General features: G+C 40.7%; 1 protein-coding gene across 3 annotated transcripts in view; it reads right to left on the reverse strand.

Annotated features, from left to right (window-relative positions):
- The window catches only part of NFATC3 (nuclear factor of activated T cells 3), a 115,496-nt gene that overhangs the window by 11,833 nt on the left and 80,192 nt on the right, over positions 1-23,471 (reverse strand). The window contains exons 6-10 of one of the 3 annotated variants that reach the window (XM_060185259.1): positions 23,278-23,418; positions 21,375-21,430; positions 15,733-15,859; positions 7,925-8,926; positions 707-836 (exon numbers count right to left, since the gene is read on the reverse strand). In XM_060185259.1, the coding sequence (XP_060041242.1) occupies positions 707-836; positions 7,925-8,926; positions 15,733-15,859; positions 21,375-21,430; positions 23,278-23,418 (1,456 nt within the window). The remainder of the gene's footprint in view (positions 1-706; positions 837-7,924; positions 8,927-15,732; positions 15,860-21,374; positions 21,431-23,277; positions 23,419-23,471) is intronic. The other 2 variants (XM_007517707.3, XM_007517706.3) reach the window with 2 other exon arrangements.

Raw genomic sequence — 23,471 nt, forward strand, 5'->3', positions numbered from 1 at the left:
TGCGCTTAACCTGCTGTGCTACCACCCCGATCCTGAGAGTTAAAACTTTAAAAAAATATATTTTTATTTATTTTCCCTTTTGTTGCCCTGTTGTTTTTCATTGTTGTTATTGATGTCATCGTTGTTAGATAGGACAGAGAGAAATGGAGAGAGGAGGGGAAGACAGAGAAGAAGAGAGAAAGACAGACACCTGCAGACCTGCTTCACCACCTGTAAAGTGATTCCTCTGCAGGTGGGGAGCTGGGGGACTGGAACCTGGATTCTTACTCTGGTCCCTGCGCTTTGCGCCACCTCTGCTTAAGCTGAGGCGCTACCACCTGACTCCCGAGTTCAAACTTTTATCCATTGCTCCACCTCCTCCCAGGTCACAAGATTTGTTTGCTCATTATGAGAGAAGTAAACTATAGATAGGTGGGGGTGGGAGGGAAGGACTAGGGTACTGCTTAATTCTGGCATAAGGTAGTTCCAGGGTCTAAATCTGTAGCCTATGGGGCCTCAGGCTTGCAAGTTCCTCAGCCTCATGTGCAGTTAATTTTAAAAAGCAGAGTCTTGTAGTCAAGGTGTAGCTCCAAAGATAATGAGTGGATCTACCAAAAAGGTGCCCCAGTGTATATGCCCTCCTCAGTAGCACATGCAAATCCAGCCACTGCATGCAAATACCGAATTCAACACAAAAAAGTAATGACATATTTTGATCACAACTCACCCTCTAGAATCTCCAGAAAGGAGCTGGATATGAGAGCTCACTGTGGTTAGGCCATTTCTCTGCTGAACCTGATGGTTGGTGTTCCAAGTCAGACATAAACTGGTCTGTGTCAAAGAAGACAACATCACTACTGAATGGAACAAACTAGAGGATAACTTAATCCATTATAGTGCCCAGACTATTTTTTCTATCACCAACAGAAATTTTTTATGAATCCTTACATAAAATGATTTCCTGAATCAGTAGTGCTAGTGACTTAACACAGGACTCTTCTCTTGTAATCCTGTGCACTATTACTACATAATCTCTCCAGATCCATTTTGCTAGAATGAAAAGAACAATAATTTTAAAAATTACAGTGAGGGCTGGGGAGACTGCATAGTGGTTATAGAAAACACTTTTGTGCCTACGGTTCTGAGATCCCAGGTTCAATCCCCAGTACGATCATAAGCCAGAGTTGAGTAGTACCCTGGTCAGGCTCTATATAGCTCTTTCACTAAGATAAAAAAAAAATCAGTAATTTTTAGTCATTTTAAAGCTTATAATATACTTGGTTGTTTGTTACCAGGGCTTGAACCCCAGCCTTACAAATACAAAATACATCCCTAGACTTAGATTCTATTGTAAATACAATAGTTTTTTTTTTTTTTTTTTAAATCAGATTAGATCTATTAGTAGTCCCCAACTACTTGTCTATGGCTACACAGAATTATTTGCACACTTAATAAATAAATAAATAAAATATAAATTCCTTGGCTTTATTCCAGACCATAAAAATCAAAATATGTAAGGGCTGAAGACGAGTGGTGCAGGAGGTGGCAAGTGCATGAAGCACTGGTTCCCTCCCCACTCCCACTCAATCAATAAATACATCTTTAAAAAAAAAAAAAGGCATGAGGCCATGAGTTTGATCACTGGTATTGCATGTGTCCGAGTGATACTTTGGTCCTATTTCTCTCTCTCTCTCTCTCACACACACACACACACACACACACACACACTGTCCCTATCAATAGGCAAAGTCAAACATAGGAGTCAAGGAGAAATATATATTTATCTTTTATCTTTATTTATATATTGGATAGAGAGAGCCAGAAATTGAGAGGGAAGGGTGTGATAAGAAGGTAGAAAGACAGAGAGACACCTGCAGCCTTGCTTCACCACTTGCAAAGCTTTCCCCCTGCAGTTGGGGACAGGGGGCTCTAACCCGGTCCTTGCGCACTGTAACATGTGTGCTTAACCAGGTGCGTCACCACCTGGCCCCAAGGAGTATTTTTTAATTTTATATTTATTTTTAAAAATTTTTAAAAAATATTCCCTTTTGTTGCCCTTGTTTTATTGTTGTAGTTATTACTGTCATTGTTGAATAGGAAAGAGAGAAATGGAAAGATGAGGGGAAGACAGAGGGGGAGAGAAAGATAAGACACCTGCAGACCTGCTTCACCGCCTGTGAAGCGACTCCCCTGCAGGTGGGGAGCCAGGGACTGGAACCGGGATCTTTACGCAGGTCCTTGTGCTTTGCAGCACATGCTCTTAACCCGCTGCACTACCGATGGACTCCCAAGGAGAAATAATATTTTTTATATTTTTATTTATTTATTATTGGGTAGAGACAGAGAAATTGAGAGAGGAGGGGAGATAGTGTGAGAGAGACAGAGAGACACCTGCAGCCCTGCTTCACCACTCATGAAGATTTCCCCCTGCAGGTGGGGACCAGGAGCTTGAACCTGGGTCCTTATGCACTGTAGTGTGTGTGCTTAACCAGGTGCGCCACCGCCTGGCCCTGAGAAATATTTTCTTAAACTAAGTTCACTCTTTGGACCAGTAAGGCAGTTCAGTGGTATAATAGATGCCATGTATGTCTAAGGCCCTTGGTTCATTCCCAGTACCACATGAGAACAGCAAAGGCAAAAATGAGTAATGTTCTTTTCTTTTGCCTCCACAGGGTTATTGCTGGGGCTTGGTGCCAGCAGTACAAATCCCTCTACTACTCCTGGTGGCAATTAAAAAAAATTATTTCTCTTTTGTTGCATTTGTTTTATTGTTGTAATTGATGTCATTGTTGTAGGATAGGACAGAGAGAAATGGAGAGAGGAGGGGAAGACAGAGAAGGGGAGAGAAAGATAGACCTGCTTCACTGCTTGTGAAGCGATTCCCCTGCAGGTTGGGAGCTGGGGGTTCAAACCAGGATCCTTATGCCGGTGCTTGTGCTTTGTGCCACCTGCACTTGGATAGGGCAGGGGAAGAGAAAGACACCTGCACACATGCTTCACCATACGTAGGTGGGGAGCCAGGAAGAGTAATATTCTATGAGTGCTTTGCTCCCTCATTCTCTCACAAATAATAATAAATATATAAATAAAAGTAAAAAACTGGGTCAGGGAAATGGTTTGTCAGTAGAGCACAAGCATTTGGATTCAGTCTCCAGCATCACAAAGTTTACATCCATAAGCAAGTCATGAACTCAATCGAAGCTGAAATATATGTATATATGAGAATAAAAAGGAACAAAATAGAAGATAGCAGGCCATTTTTTTTTTTTTGCCTCCAGGGTTATTGCCAGGTTACTGCACCACGAATCCACTGCTCCTGGAGACCATTATTTCCCCTTTTATTAACCTTGTTGTTTTATCATTGTTGTGGTTATTATTATTACTGTCGTTGGCTAGGACAGAGAGAAACTGAGAGAGGAGAAGACAGGGGGAGAGAAAGACAGACACCTGCAGACCTGCTTCACAGCCTGTGAAGCGACTCCCCTGTAGGTGGGGAGCCGGGGGCTTGAACCAGGATCCTTAATGCCGGTCCTTGCACTTCGTACCATGTGTACTTAACCAGCTGTGCTACTGCCCGTCCCCCATATTAATAAATCTTAAAAAGAAAAAAGTTCAAAACAGAGGCTGGGGATGGTACAACAACAGTGTGCAGGAATTGGGTACATGAGGCTCCAATCTTGATCCCAGCCTCCACATAAAAATGGTGGAGCAGTGCTTTGGCTTTTCTCAAGAAATGAAATGGGGGGTGGGGTGAGAAGTAGAAGAGAATAGGAATTTGCACTTGCATGATTCTACAGCTTCTGGTTTTTTGCGTATACACACACACACACACACACATCAATAACATGACTATAAAAGCTGAAGTGAATGGCCAGGAATATAATAGAGCACGGAACGTGCATACCTAAGGATCCTGGTTTGATCCCTAATGCCAAATGTGCTGGAGAGATGCTCTAGTTTCTCTCACTCTCACCCTCCCTTGTGAAATACTATTTTTAAAATGACAAAATTATTGTAAGACGAAAACATAAGACAAATTTCTTATTAATTATTTTCCCTTTTGTTGTCCTTTTTTTAATTGAAGTTGTAGTTATTGTTGTTGATATCATTGTTGGATAGGACAGAGAGAAAAGGAGAGAGGAGGTGAAGACAGGGAGAGAAAGAGAGAAGACACCTGCAGACCTGCTTCATCACTTGTGAAGCGACTCCCCTGCAGGTGGGGAGCTGGGGGCTCGAACTGGGATCCTTACACTGGTCCTTGCACTTTGAGCCATGTGCACCTAACCTGCTGCGCTACCGCCTGACCCCCAAGACAAATCTTTATGGCAATGTATTTTTTTTTTTTTTTTCATTAAAGGGAGAGAGGCTAGAGCATCACTCAGCTCTAGATTATGATGATGCCAGGGACTGAGTGAAGAACCTCAAGTATAACAGAATTTGTACTCTTAACAAGCTGAGCTATCTACCCAGCCTTAGGAAATGACCTCTTATGTATTTTACTATCACAATAGTGAAAAGACAACCCATAGTATTGGCAGAATATATCTGAAAATAATATATCTAATGAGAGATTATTAGTATTTAGAATATATAAAAAAAGTCCTACAACTCAACAACAACAACAACAAAATCAAACCAAAGCAAAACAAAAAACCCACCAAGGAACAAAGTCTCATTCAAAAAATCGTCATCAGATTAAATCAGCTATTTCTCCAGAGAGAATATAAAAAGACCAACAAGCTGATGAAAATATATGTCCAACATCAGTAGCCCCTAGGGAAATGTAAATCAAAACCACAATTATGTATCATTTTACAACTATTAAGAATGGATATATATCTTGATTGGATATATTGCCTTGCCATGCATGTGATTCAGGTTTGAGCCTGGTCCCCACTGCACTGAAAGAAGCACTGGTGGTATGCTGTATGTCTTTATCTCTCTCCATATAATGCCCCATATCAACTTTTTTTAAAAAAAGTTATCACTCAATGTCTCATTCTTTGTTTCAGTGATTAAAAGTCTAAAAGTAAACTTTAAAAGCACTATGAGTACCCTGAAGCTTCCAAAAGAATGAATAGACGGGGCCGGGTGGTGGCGCACCTGGTTATAATGCACAAGGACCTGGGTTTGAGCCCCCCGTCCCCACCTTCGGGGGAAAGCTTCACAAGTGGTGAAGCAGTGCTGCAGATATCTCTCTGTCTCTCACCCTCTCTATCCCTCCCTTCCCTCTCGATTTCTGACTGTCTCTATCCAATCAGTAAATAAAATTACAAAAAAAAAAAAAAAAGAATGAATAGACAAGGGCCTGGTTATGCAAAGAGAATCTCATGCCTGAGGCTGCAAAATTCCATGTTTAGTCCCCTGTACCAACATAAACCAGAGCTGAGTAGTGCTCTGTTAAAATAAACAAATGAATAAATTCTTTTTTTAAAAAAAAAAGTATGAATAGGCAATACTTTAAAAGTCTCCATATATTTGGAAATTCTTTAAGTTATTTTGCATGAGAGTAATAACCTTTTCTTTCCTTGTTATTCATCATTAAGTAGAGTGATACATAGGTCAGCTGTGCATTAATAGAACAAGAAGATATTCTCAAAAATCGGGAGCCGGGCGGTGGCGCAGTGGGTTAAGGACACATGGAGCGAAGTGCAAGGACTGGTGGAAGGATCCTGATTTGAGTCTCTGGCTCCCCACCTGCAGGGGAGTCGCTTCACAGGTGGCGAAGCAGGTCTGCCGGTGTCTTATCTTTCTCTTTCCCTTTCTGTCTTCCCGTCCCCTCTCAATTTCTTTCTGTCCTTTCTGTTATTGACAATGACATCAATAATAACAACAAGGATGATAAGCAAAGGCAAAAAAAGGAAAAAAGTTTCTTTAAAGAACTCTCAAATATCAGAACCTTAACTACTCTCAAAAAAATGTGTAGATCAAATGCAGTTGTGAACATATACTCCAGTGAATTTTTTTTCATGCAGTGAATTTTTTTCTTGTCCAATTTTTATTTATTTATTTTAAAAAAAGGAGACATTAACAAAACCATAAGATAAGAGGGGTACAACTCCACACAATTCCCACCACCAGATCTCCGTATCCCACCCCCTCCCAATAGCTTTTCTATTCTTTTTTTTTTTTTTTAAGATCTTATTTATTTATGAGAAAGACAGGAGAGAGAGAGAAAGAACCAGACATCCCTCTGGTACATGTGCTGCTGGGGACTGAACTCAGGACCTCATGCTTCAGAGTCTGATGCTTTATCCACTGTGTCACCTCCAGGACCACGGCTTTTCTATTCTTTATCCCTCTGGGAGTATGGACCCAAGGTCATTGTGGGATGCAGAAGGTGGAAGGTCTGGCTTCTGTAATTGCTTCCCTTTGAACATGGGCGTTGACAGGTCGATCCATACTCCCAGCCTGCCTCTCTCTTTCCCTAGTGGGGAAGGGCTCTGGGGAAGCAGAGCTCCAGGACACACTGGTGGGGTTGTCTGCCCAGGTAAGTCTGATCGGCATCATGGTAGTATCTGGAATTTCTTTTTTAAAGATTTTATTTATTTATTAATGAGAAGATAGGACGAGAGAGAAAGAACCAGACATCACTCTGGCACATGTACTGCTGGGGATTGAACTCAGGACCTCATGCTTGAGAGCCCAAAGCTTTATGACTGCACCACCTCCCGGGACCACACATTTGGAATTTCTATACATCTTCCTGGTAAATGTTCCACTATTTGCTAACAACTGAGACAAACTTAAGTAATCCCCTTTAGCACAGACTTACAACCACCATGGAATACTGCTGCTAAAGGCTGCTATAGTGACTCAAGAAAAAGAATGAAAAATGTACCAGAGTGATGTCTGGTTTTTTCTCTTTTCAATTACTGAAATAATTAATGCTCTAGTGTCTGTTCTACAATTTAGAGATTTCAGAAATACTAAAGTTGACATACACACTTCCTCCACTCATGTAAGTAATCCATCATCCCTGTGCCAACAGTTGGACCAACAGTAGCACACCTACTATATGGTTTTATACAAGTAGCACCTGACTTAGTAAGATGACAGGATCACAGAGGAGCAGGTTCTTGTGTGAACTTCATCTTAATACAGGCCTATTATTCCAGTGACTATTTATTTTCTCTTCATTAGAGCACTGCTCAGATCTGACTTGTGGTGGCAGGATTGAAGCTGTGACCTCTGGGTATCTCAGGCATGAAAAGTCTGTTGTACTATATCCCTGGACCTCCAGCAATTTTCTCTCTCCCTCCCTCCCTTTCTTTCTTTCATATTTATTTTTCACCAGAGCACAGGTCAACTCTGGCTTATGGTAACGCTGTGGGTTGAACCTGAGATCTTTGCTGCCTCAGGCACAAAAGTCTTTTTACATAGTCATTATGCTGTATCCCCAGTTGCCTCCAGAAACTTTCTGTCTTTCAAATGGAGGGTATGCAGCAATGATTTCTGAATTAAAGTCCCTAAGTTCCATGCTCTGGACATTATGACTTTACTATATGTTTTAGAAGAAAAAATACCAAATAAATCTCATGTCTTCAGTTCCATTAGAAATGGGTGGTATGTGGTTTGGGAGATGGCGTACTTGAAAGGCACTGGACTCTCAAGCATGAGGTCCTGAGTTCAATCCCCAGCAGCACATGTACCAGAGTGATGTCTGGTTCCTTCTCTCTCTCCTCCTTTCTCATGAATAAATAAAGTATTTAAAAAAAAAAAAGAAATGGGTGGTATGCTATTAGATACTGCCTCACCCTTTGTAATACTAGAAGATAAGACTTTAAAGCATACATTTTGTGTCTATTCTGAAAGAAGTTATTTTTAATAACCTATTTTAATAGCCCAACCATATGCCAGTAAGAAGTACATGGCAACTTTCTCGTGACTCTTGAAGAGAGAAGTTTCTGGACCTTCACAGATTCAAAAACAAAGATGAACTTACCGTCATCTAAAGTGATGTCCTGTAGCCCAATTGTTGAGAAGTTAGGTTCCTGTTCTTCAGGTTCAGGCTTAATGTTCACAGTCGCCTCATCAGGTGGAAATGTTGGATCACACAGACTGTGACATATTAAGGATGAAGGTGCAGAAAGACCTCCCTGGCCTGAACTTCGTGCTTGACTTGAGTGGTGACCAGAATGGATTCTGGAGGCTAGAGATGGTGATGAGGAAGTTCCTGAGTTTGGTGACTGGTAAGGCATAGGCTGTAGCTGAGGAGACGGTGGTCCAGAAAGTGGTGAACTGGCCAAGGGATAAGAGGATGCTGGGGAGGCTGCTGTAGCAGATCCTGAATGTGAAGGACTGTATGTAATGGGCTGTAATTGAGGGGAAGGCTGACCTGTAACCTGGTCAGCCACTGGAGAAGAAACAGATCTTTGTCCTGTGTTTGAACAGTGATATCTCACAGGTGGTAGATGAGGCAGAGTCTGCATAGAATGAGGTGAATGAGCTAAGAGATGTCCTGTTGAGCCTGAATTTGAAGAATGAAATGGTATGGATGATTGTAGTTGACAGCCAAGATTTATTAAACTAGGAAGAGCTGCATCCTGCTGAAACAAAACCTGATCAAATTCTTGACTAGAGGCAGCATTAACAGGAAGACAAGATGGTCCATTGTATACATTAGTTTGCATAGGCTGATAGGAAGACCCCACAGGAGGTGTTGGTGTGACTTGGAAAGGCTGGTGTGTAACTGAAGAAGGTATTACGTGCTGTTCTTTACCAGCACTCTCCTTCCTACACTGCAACTGTGGCAAATGGGATGAAGTTACCATGGATGTGTATGTCTGATGGATGGGACAAACTAAGCTTCTCTGTCCTGACAGAACACTGTCATGTGGGTGACCTGTATCTGAGGAAGGCCTCTGGTTTTGGGCAGGATGAGGCACAGGCAATGATGGAACTGAAGATAAGTCAATCTCTTCCCTATGTTCTTGCTTCATCAAAACTGAAAAGAAAAAGAAAAAAGATTCAAACAAATGTTATCACAGAACACAAAATCACAAAAGGTCTTTATACAACTATAGAATACATTCAAGTCAGAGGTTGAAAATTTCATGACTTGGGGGCTGGGTGATGACTCACTCAGTGCTGGCACTAAGTGTTAGTAATAACCCTAGTAGCAAAAAAGAAAAAAAAGTTCATGACTTCAGAGTAGGTAAATAATATAAAGTAAATAAAGTGAATAAGCATAAGCATATAATGAATAAGCATAGATCAGAGTAGTTCTTGCTCTAAAGGTATTCAAAATGAAACAAAACACTATATAGAAATACATGGGGTATGCCACCAGCTAGAGAACCTGGAAGAAATGGACGATTTCCTAGATACCTACCAACTTCCAAAACTAAGTAAAGAGGAAGTGGATAACATGAACAGGCCCATCACAGCTAATGAAATTGAAATAGTTATCAAAAATCTTCCCAAAAATAAAAGTCTTGGACCAGATGGTTTTACAAATGAATTCTACAAAACCTTCAAAGAAGAACTAATACCTCTACTTTCAAAAGTCTTCCAGAAGATTGAAGACACTGGAATACTCCCTGCCAGCTTCTATGAAGCCAATATCACTCTGATACCAAAAGCAGACAGGGACACAACCAAAAAAGAAAACTACAGGCCAATATCTCTGATGAACATAGATGCTAAAATACTGAACAAAATTCTAGCCAACTGGATACAGCAGTATATCAAAAAGATTGTTCATCATGACCAAGTGGGGTTTATCCCAGGCATGCAAGGTTGGTTTAATATACGTAAATCAATCAATGTGATCCACCACCACAACAAAAGCAAGACCAAAAACCACATGGTCATATCAATAGATGCAGAGAAAGCCTCTGACAAAATACAACATCCCTTTATGATCAAAACACTACACAAAATGGGAATAGATGGAAAATTCCTGAAGATAGTGGAGTCTATATATAGGAAACCTACAGCCAATATCATACTCAATGGTGAAAAACTGGAAGCATTTCCACTCAGATCAGGTACTAGACAGGGCTGCCCACTATCACCATTACTATTCAACATAGTGTTGGAAGTTCTTGCCATAGCAATCAGGCAAGAGCAAGGAATTAAAGGGATACAGATTGGAAGAGAAGAAGCCAAACTCTCCATATTTGCAGATGACATGATAGTATACACAGAAAAACCTAAGGAATCCAGCAAGAAGCTTTTGAAAATCATCAGGCAATACAGTAAGGTGTCAGGCTATAAAATTAACATTCAAAAGTCAGTGGCATTCCTCTATGCAAACACTAAGTTAGAAGAAATTGAAATCCAGAAATCAATTCCTTTTACTATAGCAACAAAAACAATAAAATATCTAGGAGTAAACCTAACCAAAGAAGTGAAAGACTTGTATACTGAAAATTATGAGTAACTACTCAAGGAAACTGAAAAAGACACAAAGAAGTGGAAAGATGTTATGGGTTGGAAGAATTAACATCATCAAAATGAATATACTACCCAGAGCCATCTACAAATTTAATGCTATCCCCATCAAGATACCAACCACATTTTTTAGGAGAATAGAACAAATGCTACAAATGTTTATCTGGAACCAGAAAAGACCTACAATTGCCAAAATAATCTTGAGAAAAAAGAACAGAAGTGGAGGCATCACACTCCCAAATCTCAGATTGTATTATAGGGCCATTGTCATCAAAACTGCTTGGTACTGGAACATGAATAGACACACTGACCAGTGGAATAGAATTGAGAGCCCAGAAGTGAGCCCCTACACCTATGGACAGCTAATCTTTGACAAAGGGGCCCAGACTATTAAATGGGGAAAGCAGAATCTCTTCAACAAATGGTGTTGGAAACAATGGGTTGAAACATGCAGAAGAATGAAACTGAACCACTGTATTTCACCAAATACAAATATAAATTCCAGTGGATCAAGGACTTGGATGTTTGACCACAAACTATCAGATACTTAGAGGAAAATATTGGCAGAACTCTTTTCTGCATAAATTTTAAATACATGTTCAATGAAACGAATTCAATTACAAAGAAGACTAAGGCAAGCATAAACCTATGGAACTACATCAAATTAAAAAGCTTCTTTTCAGCAAAAGAAACCACTACCCAAACCAAGAGACTCCTCACAGAATGGGAGAAGATCTTTACATGCCATACATCAGACAAGAGTTTAATAACCAACATATATAAAGAGCTTGCCAAACTCAACAACAAGACAACAAATAACCCCATCCAAAAATGGGGGAAGGACATGGACAGAATATTCACCACAGAAGAGATCCAAAAGGCTGAGAAACACATGAAAAAATGCTCCAAGTCTCTGATTGTCAGAGAAATGCAAATAAAGACAACAATGAGATATCACTTCACTCCTGTGAGAATGTCATACATCAGAAAAGGTAACAGCAGCAAATGCTGGAGAGGATGTGGGGTCAAAGGAACCCTCCTGCACTGCTGGTGGGAATGTCAATTGGTCCAACCTCTGTGGAGAACAGTCCAGAGAACTCTCAGAAGGCTATACATGGACCTACCCTATGATCCTGCAATTCCTCTCCTGGGGATATATCCTAAGGAACCCAACACATTCATCCAAAAAGATCTGTGTACACATATGTTCTTGGCAGCACAATTTGTAATAGCTAAAACTTGGTGTCCAACAACAGATGAATGGCTGAGCAAGTTGTGGTATATATACACAATGGAATACTACCCAGCTGTAAAAAATGGCAACTTCACTATTTTCAGCCGATCTTGGATGGCCCTTGAAAAATTCATGTTGTGGTCCGGGAGGTGGCGCAGTGGATAAAGCATCAGGACTCTCAAGCATGAGGTCCTGAGTTTGATCCCTGGCAGCACATGTACCAGAGTGAAGTCTGGCTCTTTCTCTTTCCTCCTATATTTCTCATTAATAAATAAAATCTTTAAAAAAAAAAAAAAAAGAAAAATTCATGTTAAGTGAAATAAGTCAGAAATGGAAGGATGACTATGGGATGATCTCACTCTCAGGCAGAAATTGAAAAACAAGATCAGAAAAAAAAAAAAAAAAAAAACAACCACAAGTAGAACCTGAAATGGAATTGGTGTATCGCACCAAAGTAAAAGACTCTGGGGTGGGTGGGTTGGGAGAATACAGGTCCAAGAAGGATGACAGAGGACCTAGTGGGTGTTGTATTGTTATATGGGAAACTGGGGAATATTATGCATGTACAAACTATTGTATTTACTGTTGAATGTAAAACATTAATTCCCTAATAAAGAAAATAAATAAATAAATAAAAAGAAATACATGGTGGGCAGTAGTGCAGCAAGTTAAGTACACATGGTGCAAAGCGCACAGAACCCAGTCTGAGCCCCCAGCTCTCCACCTGCGGGGGGGGGGGGTGCGGGGGGGAGGTCACCTCACAAGCAGTGAAACAAGTCTGCAGGTGTCTATCTCTCTCTTCCCCATTTCTCTCGATTTCCCTGTCCTTTCCAACAACGACAAGAATAACAATATTTACAACAAGGGCAACAAGAATTGGAAAAGTGGCCTCCAGGAGCAGTGGCTTAGCAAATAATGTCATTTATTTAGCAAACATAAAACATTTAGTATAAGTCAGCTATTATTCTAAGCAATCTATGCAAAATAGTTAATTCTCCCATAACTGTTCCCACCCCTATTTTGCAAATTAATGAACTGAGGTCACGTAGCTAGTAATAGTGGTAGTTTGATGACAGAGGTCAATTCTGAATCTAGGCAATCTGATTGTAATCTATCCTATTAATTACTGTGTTTGATAGTGAAGGGAAACATTCCAGATAAAGGCAGCAGTGTTTGTAGAGGTCTTGTGGTTGATGGGTTTGCATAACCATTATGCTGTCTACCCCTGCCCTAAATAAATCTCTATTCAATAAATGATAAATAAGTTAAAAGATATATGATTTATTTTAAAATCCAGACTTACAGATTTTCTTTTATTTTTCTTGCCTTGTTCCTGTAATTTTCTCTATATTATTATTATTATTACTATTATTATTATTTGGATAGAGATAGAAATTGAGAGGGAATGTGGTCCAGGAGGTGGTGCTATGGACAAAGCGCTGGACGGGGGCCAAGTGGTGGTGTTTCTGGTTAAGTGTACAAGCTATAGTGCACAAGGACCAGGTTTAAGCTCCTGGTCCCCACCTGCAGGGGGAAAGCTTCATGGGTGGTGAAGCAGGGCTGCAGGTGTCTCTGCCTCTCTTCCTCTTTATCTCCCCTTCCCCTCTCAAGTTCTCTGTCTCTATCCAATAATAAGTAAATAAAATATACAATAATAAAAATGACAAAATTTAAAAAAATTCTTAAAAAACAAAAAAAGCACTGGACTCTTAAGCATGAGGTCCCAAGTTCAATCCCTGGCAGCACATGTACCAGAGTGATGTCTGATTCTTTCTCTCCACCTAACTTCTTCATGAATAAATAAATAAAATCTTTAAAAAAAGGAAGAAATGAAGAAAGAAAGAAAAAGAGATAAAGAAAGAGAGAAATAGTAATTGAGAGGGAAGGGGGAGATAGGGAGAGGAAGACTATTGCAGCACTATTTGACTATGAATAAAGCTTCCCCTCTACAAGTGGGAGTGAAGACTTGAACCCAGTTCTTTGCACACTAATGTGTACACTCAACCAGGTATACCACCACCTGCCCCCCCAGGATTTTTTTTTTTAATTTATTATCTTTATTTATTGGATAGAGACAGCCAGAAATCAAGAGGGAGGGGGGGTGATAGAGAGGGAGACAGAGAGACACCTGCAGCCCTGCTTCACCACTTGTAAAGCTTTCCCCCTGCAGGTGGAGACCGGGGGCTCCAACCCGGGTCCTTGAGCATTGTAATACATGCGCTCAACCAGGTGCGCCACCACCTGGGCCCGATTTTTTTTTTTTTTAATGAGAGAGAACCAGAGGATTATTCTGATATCTGCAGTGACAGGGATCAAACTCAGGACTTTATGCTGTGTGGCCTGTTTGACAGGGATCAAACTCAGGACTTTATGCTGTGTGGCCTGTGCTCTACCACTGTGCCATCTCCATGGCCATTAGTTAGATCTTTAATTCCTTTAACAGGGAAAGAACTAGAGAATCACTTTGGCATATGTGGTTCTGGAGATTGAATTTGAGACTTTATGTTGAGAGTTTTAATTCTATTCAGCTGCTACACTGTTTTCTTATTTTCCTTTTTAGGTTGCTTATTGCTTACATACAGAAATACAACTGATTATTGCATGTTGACGTTGCGCACTGTAACGTGCATGTAACCAGGTATATGACCACCCAGTACCACCCCCAATTTTTTTAAATGTTTTTTTAAAAATATTTTATTTATTTATTCCCTTTTGTTGCCCTTGTTGTTTTATTGTTGTAGTTATTATTGTTGTCATTGTTGTTGGATAGGACAGAGAGAAATGGAGAGAGGAGGGGAAGACAGAGGGAGGGAGAGAGAAAGATAGACACCTGCAGACCTGCTTCATCACTTGTGAGGTGACTCCCCTGCAGGTAGGGAGCCAGGGCTCGAACCGGGATCCTTGCTCCGGTCCTTATTCTTAGCACCACCTGCGCTTAACCCTCTGCGCTACAGCCTGACTCCCTTTTTAATATTTATATGCTATGGTGACACTGCCTACTACAAAGAGGGCCTCTAGGTATATAAACATCAACTTGAGTTACTATATAAAAATTTATGTGTCACCAGTAAGACTTGTAAGGAAAAAAGTAGTTGAATACTGCAAAAAGAAGTGTGAAAGTCTTTTTTGCTAGGGTGTATCTATAAAGACAGGAATTCTGATACCAAATGAAAATCTAAGAAGAGATTTTTCATCTGATTGGGAATGAGTATGAAACTAGCATATTGGGAGTCGGGTGGTAGCGCAGTGGGTTAAGCGTAGGTCTAAGAATCCCGGCTTGAGCCCGTCTCCCCACCGGCAGAGGAGTCGCTTCACAGGCAGTAAAGCAGGTCTGCAGGTATCTATCTTCCTCTTCCCCCTCCTCTGTCCATTTCTCTCTGTCCTATCCAACAAAGATAACATCAATAACTACAACAACAACAACAAAATTAAATAAGTAAAAAACAAGGGCAACAAAAGGGAATAAGTATTTAAAAAAAAGAAACTAGCATATTGCTTTTTTATAAAACAAAGTGGAGTTCATACATTTTCAAAAACCTGTCTTCCCATGTGTTACTGGTAAGTTTTGGTAGCTTTTGAAACACAGAATTTAAATCAACATTCAAACTTCTCATTTTCAGGAAGTGCACATAGTACTAGTTAAGTGCACATAGTACTAACTATGTTAAGTGCATATAGTACTAACTGCAAGGACCCACACAAGTATCCGGGTTCAAGAACCCCACTCTCCACCTGCAGGGGGGAGGCTTCACAAGTGGTGAAGCAAGTCTGCAGGTGTCTGTCTTTCTCCTTCTCTATCTCCCCCTCCTCTCAATTTCTCACTGTCCTATCTAATAAAATGGAAAATAATGGCTGCCAGGAGCAGTAGATTTGTAGTGCTGGCACTGAGCCCCAGCAATAACCCTGGAGGCAAACAAACAACAACAAAAAAAATTTTCTCATTTTCTTATAATAAATGGCTACAAATAAGCTTCTTGTAACATATGTAATATTCAAACCCAATATAGACTTTGTTAGGCATATGTTGGAAATTCACCATATCTTAAACATACTGACAGTATTTATCAAGTATATTTTTATTCACTACAGAAGAAAGCTGTGTAGCATACAACTTCTCATACCTGGTGTGTAAGTAAAACGTTGAGACTGGCTTTTCTTCCTCTTGCCATTGCAAAGATAAAAGTGCACCTGTACTGCAGCTGTAACTGCTGGGTTATGGTATGGAGGAACTTCAAGGACAATATGAGCCTAAAGAGCATAGGAAACAAGACTGTGTTACATTAAGACTAAAAACAAAATGCACCCCCTAAACTCAGCTCAATTCCTGAGTCCTCTACCTACCCAATCTCCCATCCTAAATTATGATAGCTATTAGCAAGTCATATAAGTCATCTGGAGATTTACTCTTTGTTTGAATACACATGAACATAAACTTTTAAGAAATCTAAACTAGGGGGGCTAGGCACACATGGAGTGAAGCCTTAGGATCCCAGTTTGAGCCCTGGGCTCCCCACCCGCAGTGAAGCAGGTCTGCAGGTATCTATCTTTCTCCGTCTTCCCCTCCTCTTCTCGATTTCTCTCTGTCCTATGCAGTAACAACAATAACAAGGCCAACAAAAATGGAAAAATCAGCCTCTAGGAGCAGTGGATTCGTTGTGCAGGCACTAAAACCCAGTGGTAACCCTGGAGGCAAAAATGAATAAATAAATAAATAAATAAATAAATAAATAAGAAATAAATTAGAACTAGGATTGGATCATATTGGTAATGCATCAGACTTGCATGCCCAAATCTGGTGCATTACCAATTCTGGTTCCAGGTTCAATACCCAGCACTACTATAATCCAGAGTAAAGCAGTGGTCCCTCTTTTTCATTAGAGAGAAATCATTAGGAACTGGGGAATGTTATCCATGTACAAACTATTGTATTTACTGTTGAATGTAAAACATTAATTCCCCAATAAAGAAATAAATTTAAAAAAAAAGAAAGAAATCATTAGGGAGTCGGGCAGTAGCACAGTGGGTTAAGCACAGGTGGTGCAAAGCACAAGGACCGCTGTAAGGATCCTGATTTGAGCCCCCCGCTCCCCATCTGCAGGGGAGTCGCTTCACAGGTGGTGAAGCAGGTCTGCAGGTGTCTTTCTCTTCCCCTGTCTTGCCTTCCTCTCTCCATTTCTCTGTCCTATTCAACAATGACGACATCAATAACAACAATAACTACAACAATAAGACAACAAGGGCAACAAAAGGGAATAAATAAAATAAATATTAAGAAAAAAATAGAAAGAAATCATTAAAGGGGGCTGGGTGGTGACACACCCAGTTTAGTGCACATATTAACATGTGAAAGGATCCAGGTTTGAGCCCTCGCTCCTCACATACAGGGAAGATACTTCATCAACTGTGAAACAGGTGTGCAAGTGTCTATATTTCTCTCTCCTTCTCTATCTTATCTCCCCTCCCCTCTCAATTTCTCTCTGTCCTATCAAACAATATAAAAAGAATAAAAAGGAAAAAAGTGGTTTCGTGCGCTTAACCTGCTGCACTACTGCCTGACTCCCGGCCATCTTTCTTTCCCCCCCATTGCTTCTGCTGCTGCTGTTTGATAGGAAAGAGAGAAATTGAGAAAGGAGGGAAAAACAGAGAGAGAGAGATACTTGCATACCTGCCTTACTGCTTGTGAAGTGATTCCCCCCCCCCCGAAGGTGGGGAGCCAGGGGCTCAAGTGGGATTTTTGCGCTATGTGCACTTAACCTGCGTGCTACCATCTGGCCCCCATATTTTGTGTTCTTAAAAAAAACTGGGAGTCTGGTGGTAGCATAGCTGGTTAAACACACGTGGCACAAAGCACAAGGACCAGCATGAGAATCCCGGTTTGAGCCCCTGGCTCCCCACCTGCAGGGGAGTCGCTTCACAAGTGGTGAAGCAGGTCTGCAGGTGTCTCTCTTTCTCTCTCCCTCTCTATCTTCCCCATCTCTTTCCATTTCTCTGTCCTATCCAACAACAATGACATCAATGACAACAACAATAATAACTACAACAATAAAACAAGGGCAACAAAAGGGAATAAATAAATAAATAAATAATCAGGTAGAGAGATATGAGGGGAGGGGAGGGCAGTAGAAGGCTGGGGAGGAAAAGTAGCGGGAGCAACCTTCCACTACTTGAATCTCTTTCCCCAATTTTGTAGTGTTCCCATGAGGTGCCATGGCTTGAACCCAGGGCTTCATACATAATAGAATATATTTATGTCTTACCAGGTATATGATGCCTGCTCTGATACTATACATCTTTAAAAAATTATTTGGGGAGTAAAGCGGTAGTGCAGCGGGTTAAGCGCACATGGCACAAAGGGCAAGGACCGGCAAGAGAATCCCGGTTCGAGCCCCCAGCTCCCAACCAGCAGGGGAGTCACTCACAGGCGGTGAAGCAGGTCTGCAGGTGTTTATCTTTCTCTCCCCGTCTCTGTCTTTCCCTCCTCTCTCCATTTCTCTCTGTCCTATCCAACAATGATGACATCAATAACAACAACAACTGTAATAACAATAAAAAAATAAGGGAAAGTAAAGGGAAAATAAATAAACATTTAAAAAATTATTTAATTGGGTGGTTCGGGAGATGGTGTAGTGGAAAAACATTGAACTCTCAAGCATGAGGTCCCAAAGTTCAATCTGACAGCACATATACCAGAATGATGTCTGGTTCTTTCTGTCTCTCCTCCTATCTTTCTCATAAATAAACAAATAAATAAGTAAATAAAATCTTTATAAAAATTACTTAATTGGGCAGGGGTAGACAGCATAATGGTTATACAAAGAGACTCTCATGCCTGAGGCTCCAAAGTCTCAAGTCATCCTCTGCACCACCATAAGCCAGAGCTGGGCAGTGCTCTGGTAATAATAATAATAATAATAATAATAGTAATAATAATAAACATTGGAGACAGACAGAAATTGATAGGAAAGGGGGAAGTAGAAAGGGAGAGACACCTGCAGCACTGTTTATCTCTCCACTACCTTCCCACTCTTCCCTTCTTAGCCCTTCCCTTCCCTTTCCCCTCTTGCCATGAGGGTTATTGCTGGAAGCCCCAGAGATGACCAAGGAACTAGAGCATCATTTTGACACACGTGATGACAGACAGAACTCGGGACCTTATGCTAGAAAGCCCAACATTTTATCTACTGTGCTACTTCCTGGGCCATAATTTATTTTATTTTTATAAAAGCAGAGTGAAAACCTTTAGCTCCAAATGAACTGAACCCTTAATCTAATTTCTCCAAGTTTTTGGAGAACACAGTGGAAAGTTAGTTCCATTTCTACCCCACAGAAGATACTTTTTCCTTTCCAATCTGTATAAAAGGAGCACAGATTACACTGTGGAATCCTGAAAGCCAAATGAAGGAGCTATTAAGTAAGGAAAGATATGTTAAATGCATAAACACTTGAGACTTATCTCTTACCTTTCAACATCAAATGTTCTTTATGGAGTTTGTGTGACTTGGAATTAATGATAACTTCAGTACAAACCTTCTACTAAGCTTGCCTTCCTCACCTCTCCCTCCCTTTCACCATAGCACTGCTCAGCTCTAGCTAAATGGTAGTGTTAGGAATTGAACATGAGACCTCAGAGTCTCAGACATGAAAAGTGTTTTGCGGGGCGGGGGAGACAGCATAATGGTTATGCAAACAGACTCTCATGCCTGAGGCTCCTAAGTCCCAGGTTCAATCCCCCGCACCACCATAAGCCAGAGCTGAGCAGTGCTCTGGTATTTCTCTGTGTGTGTGTATTTCTCTCACTCTGCATCTCTCTCAAAAATAAAATTAATAAAAAATTTTTTAAAAAAGTGTTTTGCATAACCATTAAGTTATTACCCCAGCCAAAGTTTTCATTATTATTATTTATTAACAAGCTAGGAAGGGAGAGAACCAGACATTACTCTGGTACAAGTGCTGTCAGGGATTGAGCACCAGACCTCATACTTGAGAGTCCCACACTTTATTCACTATGCTATCTCTTAGACCACACCAAAGCTTTCATTTCTTCTTTTTTTTAATTTTTAAAATATATTTATTTATTTATTTTCCCTTTTGTTGCCCTTGTTTTTTATTGTTGTGGTGGTTACTATTGTTGTTGTTACTGATATCACCGTTGTCAGGTAGAACAGAGAGAAATGGAGAGAGGATGGGAAGACAGAGGGGGAGAGAAAGACAGACACCTGCAGACCTGCTTCACCACCTGTGAAGTGACTCCCCTGCAGGTGGGGAGCCGGGGGCTTGAACTGGGATCCTTACTCTGGGTCCTTACCCTTTGCTCCACATATGCTACTGCCTAACTCCCTTGATTTTTATTTTATACTTTTTTTTTTTTGCCTCCAGGGTTATCGCTGGGGTTCAGTGCCTGCACTACGAATACACTGCTCCCCCAGGAGCCATTTTTCCCATTTTTGTTGCGTTTATTGTAGTTGTTACTTTTGTCATAGCTGTTGTTGTTGGATAGGACAAAGAATAATGAAGAGAGGACGGGAAGACAGAGAGGGGGAGAGAGAGAATGATAGACACCTGCAGACCTGCCTCATCACTTGTGAAGTGACCCCCCCTGCAGGTGGGGAGCTGAGGGCTCAAACTGGGATACGCTGGCCTTTGCACTTTGCGCCATATGCACTTAACCCTATGCACTACTGCCCAGCCCCCTATTTTATACTATTTTTTGGTTTTGTTTTGTTTTTTGTTTTTAACCAGAGCACTGCTCAGCTCTGGTAGATAGTGGTGTGGGGGATTGAATCTGGGACTTGGGCGCCTCAGGCACTAGAGTCTCTTGCCTATTATGCTATGTACCCCCATGCTATTTTATACTTTTAGAGAGAGAAAGAAGGAAGAAAGGAGAAAGAAACAGCAAAGCACTGTTCCATTATCCACTGAGTACTCTTAGTGCTGTCACTGATGCTCTTGTGGTGCTGGGTTTAAACACAAGGCCGCATCTAACAATAAACAAGGCATAACCCCCACCTGATGAATCTCCTTCTAGGTATTAAACATTAATTTGAATACTATGAAAATACCAATCTTGGGGGTCCAGTGGTGGTGCACTGGGTTAAGCACACATAGTATTAAGCGGAAGGATCCACACCAAGGATACCAGTTCAAGCCCCCCACATCCCAAACTGCAGGGAAGTTGTTTCACAAGTGGTGAAGCAGGTCTACAGGTGTCTAACTTTCTCTCCCCTTCTCTATCTTCCTCTCCTCTCCCCTCCCCTCTTGAGAGAGAGAGAGAGAAAGAGAAAAAGAGAGAGAGAGAGAGAGAGAAAGGGTGACCAAGAGCAGGGATAGTGAATTCGTAGTGCTTGCACTGAGCCTCAATGAAAATCTTGGAGAAAAAACAAAAACAAAAACAAAATCCCTAACTCAAACTCCCCAAATTCTAATATAGGTAGGAGAGACAGCTCACCAAGTAGGGTGCCTGCACTACTATGCATGTGACCCAGGTTTGAGCCCAGCATCACATGGAAGGTGCTATGCTATCAGAGGAAACCTCAGTGCCATGGAGTGAATCTCTCCCTATCTGAATGAAAACAGTGGCCTAGAGCAGTGAAATTCCAATTTCTAATTTATTTTTCTTTCACTAATGAGTCATCCTACCACAAAGTAGCATTATCAGTGTCTAAGTGGTGGCCCACCTGGTTGAGTACACGTTATAAGGTAGCATTATCCAATTTTCCTGTTAACCTTCTTAAATATTTCTAAAGATATAACGTAAATATCTTACCCCTTGACATTTTTCCCTGATTATTTTCCCTTCTACCTCCCATTGAGGTCGCCCATCTGTTGAAAGAAACAATTTACAATTAAAAAGCAATTCAATTATATAAGCAAAATCTAACATATTGTCACAAAGATATTGTGGAAGATAATCTTTCTGACTTTCATTATGAAAATAAAATGTGTGCACTTTGGGGGGAAATTGGGAGAAATTTCCCCCCAAAATATCTTGGGCCCCAAAGGATTCATTCTACCATATGATGTCTAAAAGTACTAGGAGATTATCCCTTCAAGTGCACATGACACAAAGTGAAGAGACTGGTATAAGGATCCTGGTTCAAGCCCCCAGCTCCCCACCTGCAGGAAGGTCTCTTCATAGGCGGTGAAGCAGGTCTGCAGGTGTTTATCTTTCTCTCCCCCTCTGTCTTCCCCTCTCCATTTCTCTCTGTCCTATCCAACAACAACGACAGCAATAACAACAATAAACAACAAGGGCAACAAAAGGGAAAAAATAGCCTCCAGGAGCAGTGGATTCATAGTGCAGGCACTGAGCCCCAGCAATAACTTTGGAGGCAATAAAAAAATAAAGTAAAAATATTTACTGTTGGGAGTCGGGCAGCAGCGCTGTGTGTTAAATGCACGTGGTGTGAAGCGCAAGGACCAGAGTAAGGATCCAGGTTCAAGCCCCTGGCTCCCCACTTGTAGAGGAGTCGCTTAACAGGCAGTGAGGCAGCTCTGTAGGTGTCTTTCTCTCCCCGTGTCTTCTCCTCCTCTCCCCATTTCTCTCTGTCTTATCTAACAATGATAACATCAATAACAACAACAACAAAAAAACTATAACAACAATATAAAAAATAAGGGCAACAAAAGGAAAAATAAATAAATAAAAAGATATTTACTGTTGGTTAGAGACAGAAATTGAGAGGGGAGTAGGAGACAGAGGGAGAGAGTCAGAGACACCTGCAGACCTGTTTCACCACTTGAGAAACTTTTCCCCTGCAGGTGGGGACCAGGAGCTTGAACCTGGGCACACACTGTAATGTGAGCGCTTAGGTGTGCCACCTCTTGGCTTCCTTTTTATTTACTTTTTAATGAGAGAGATACACAGCTAGAAAGACCAGAGAGCACTGTTCAGTTCTGGCTTATGGTGGTGCTGGGGACTGAACCTGGGACCTCAAGAGCCTCAGGCATGGGAAAGCTTATGTATAACCATTATGCTGTTTCCCCAGCTCAAAATTCACCCTATTAAATTATACAATTCAGCAGTTTTTCAGTATAGTCATAGAGCTGTACAAATATCACTATTATCTAATTCTGGAAACCACCTATTCATTAGCAATTATTCTACACTAGCAACCTCCGCACAACTCCTGGCAACCAGTAACCTTTTTGTCTTTAAGACATGGCATATTCTGAACATTTTGTTTGGCTTTTGCTTTTCACTTAATACAGTATTTTCAAGGTCACCCACGTTGGAGCACAAATCTGTATTTTACTTCTTTTTACGGCTGAAAATATATCCCGCTATATGGATATGCCACATTTTGCTTATTCATTTATCAGCTGATGAGCATTTAATCTATTTCCACTTTTTGGTTATTATTAATAAAGCTACTATAAACAATAGTGTCCAAATTCCTTTGTAATATATGTTTTCAATTCTCTTCAGTACTTATCTACTAGGATTGGAGCTAAGATGCTTTTTTTTTTTTTTGAGACAAACTTAGTAAGAACTTAACACATAAAAACTTGATACATATTTATTATAATAAAGTCTGTCTGTAAGTGATGTCTGTAACTTTATTAAAATTATTCTATGATTAATGCTGGTGAAACATCTGTGCAGTTCATCTGACCTCCCCCCTCCCCCCCCCAGGCTGAGGTCAATCAACTCAAAATCTTATATTTACCTTGTCCTTTTTCAAGAAAAATGATTTTGGATTCTGGAAGGAAATTAGATCCAGTCACAATCATTTCATGACCTCCATTTACAGAACAACTGCTGATACTGTACTTCTCAATATGAGGAAGTTCCTGAGCAGACCGCTGAGCTGTTTATTATTTTTTAAGGGTTGAGAAGAAATAAAGTATTAGTTTATAATCT

The sequence above is a fragment of the Erinaceus europaeus genome, chromosome 2 (genome assembly GCF_950295315.1).
Source record: "Erinaceus europaeus chromosome 2, mEriEur2.1, whole genome shotgun sequence".
Lineage (NCBI taxonomy): Eukaryota > Metazoa > Chordata > Mammalia > Eulipotyphla > Erinaceidae > Erinaceus > Erinaceus europaeus.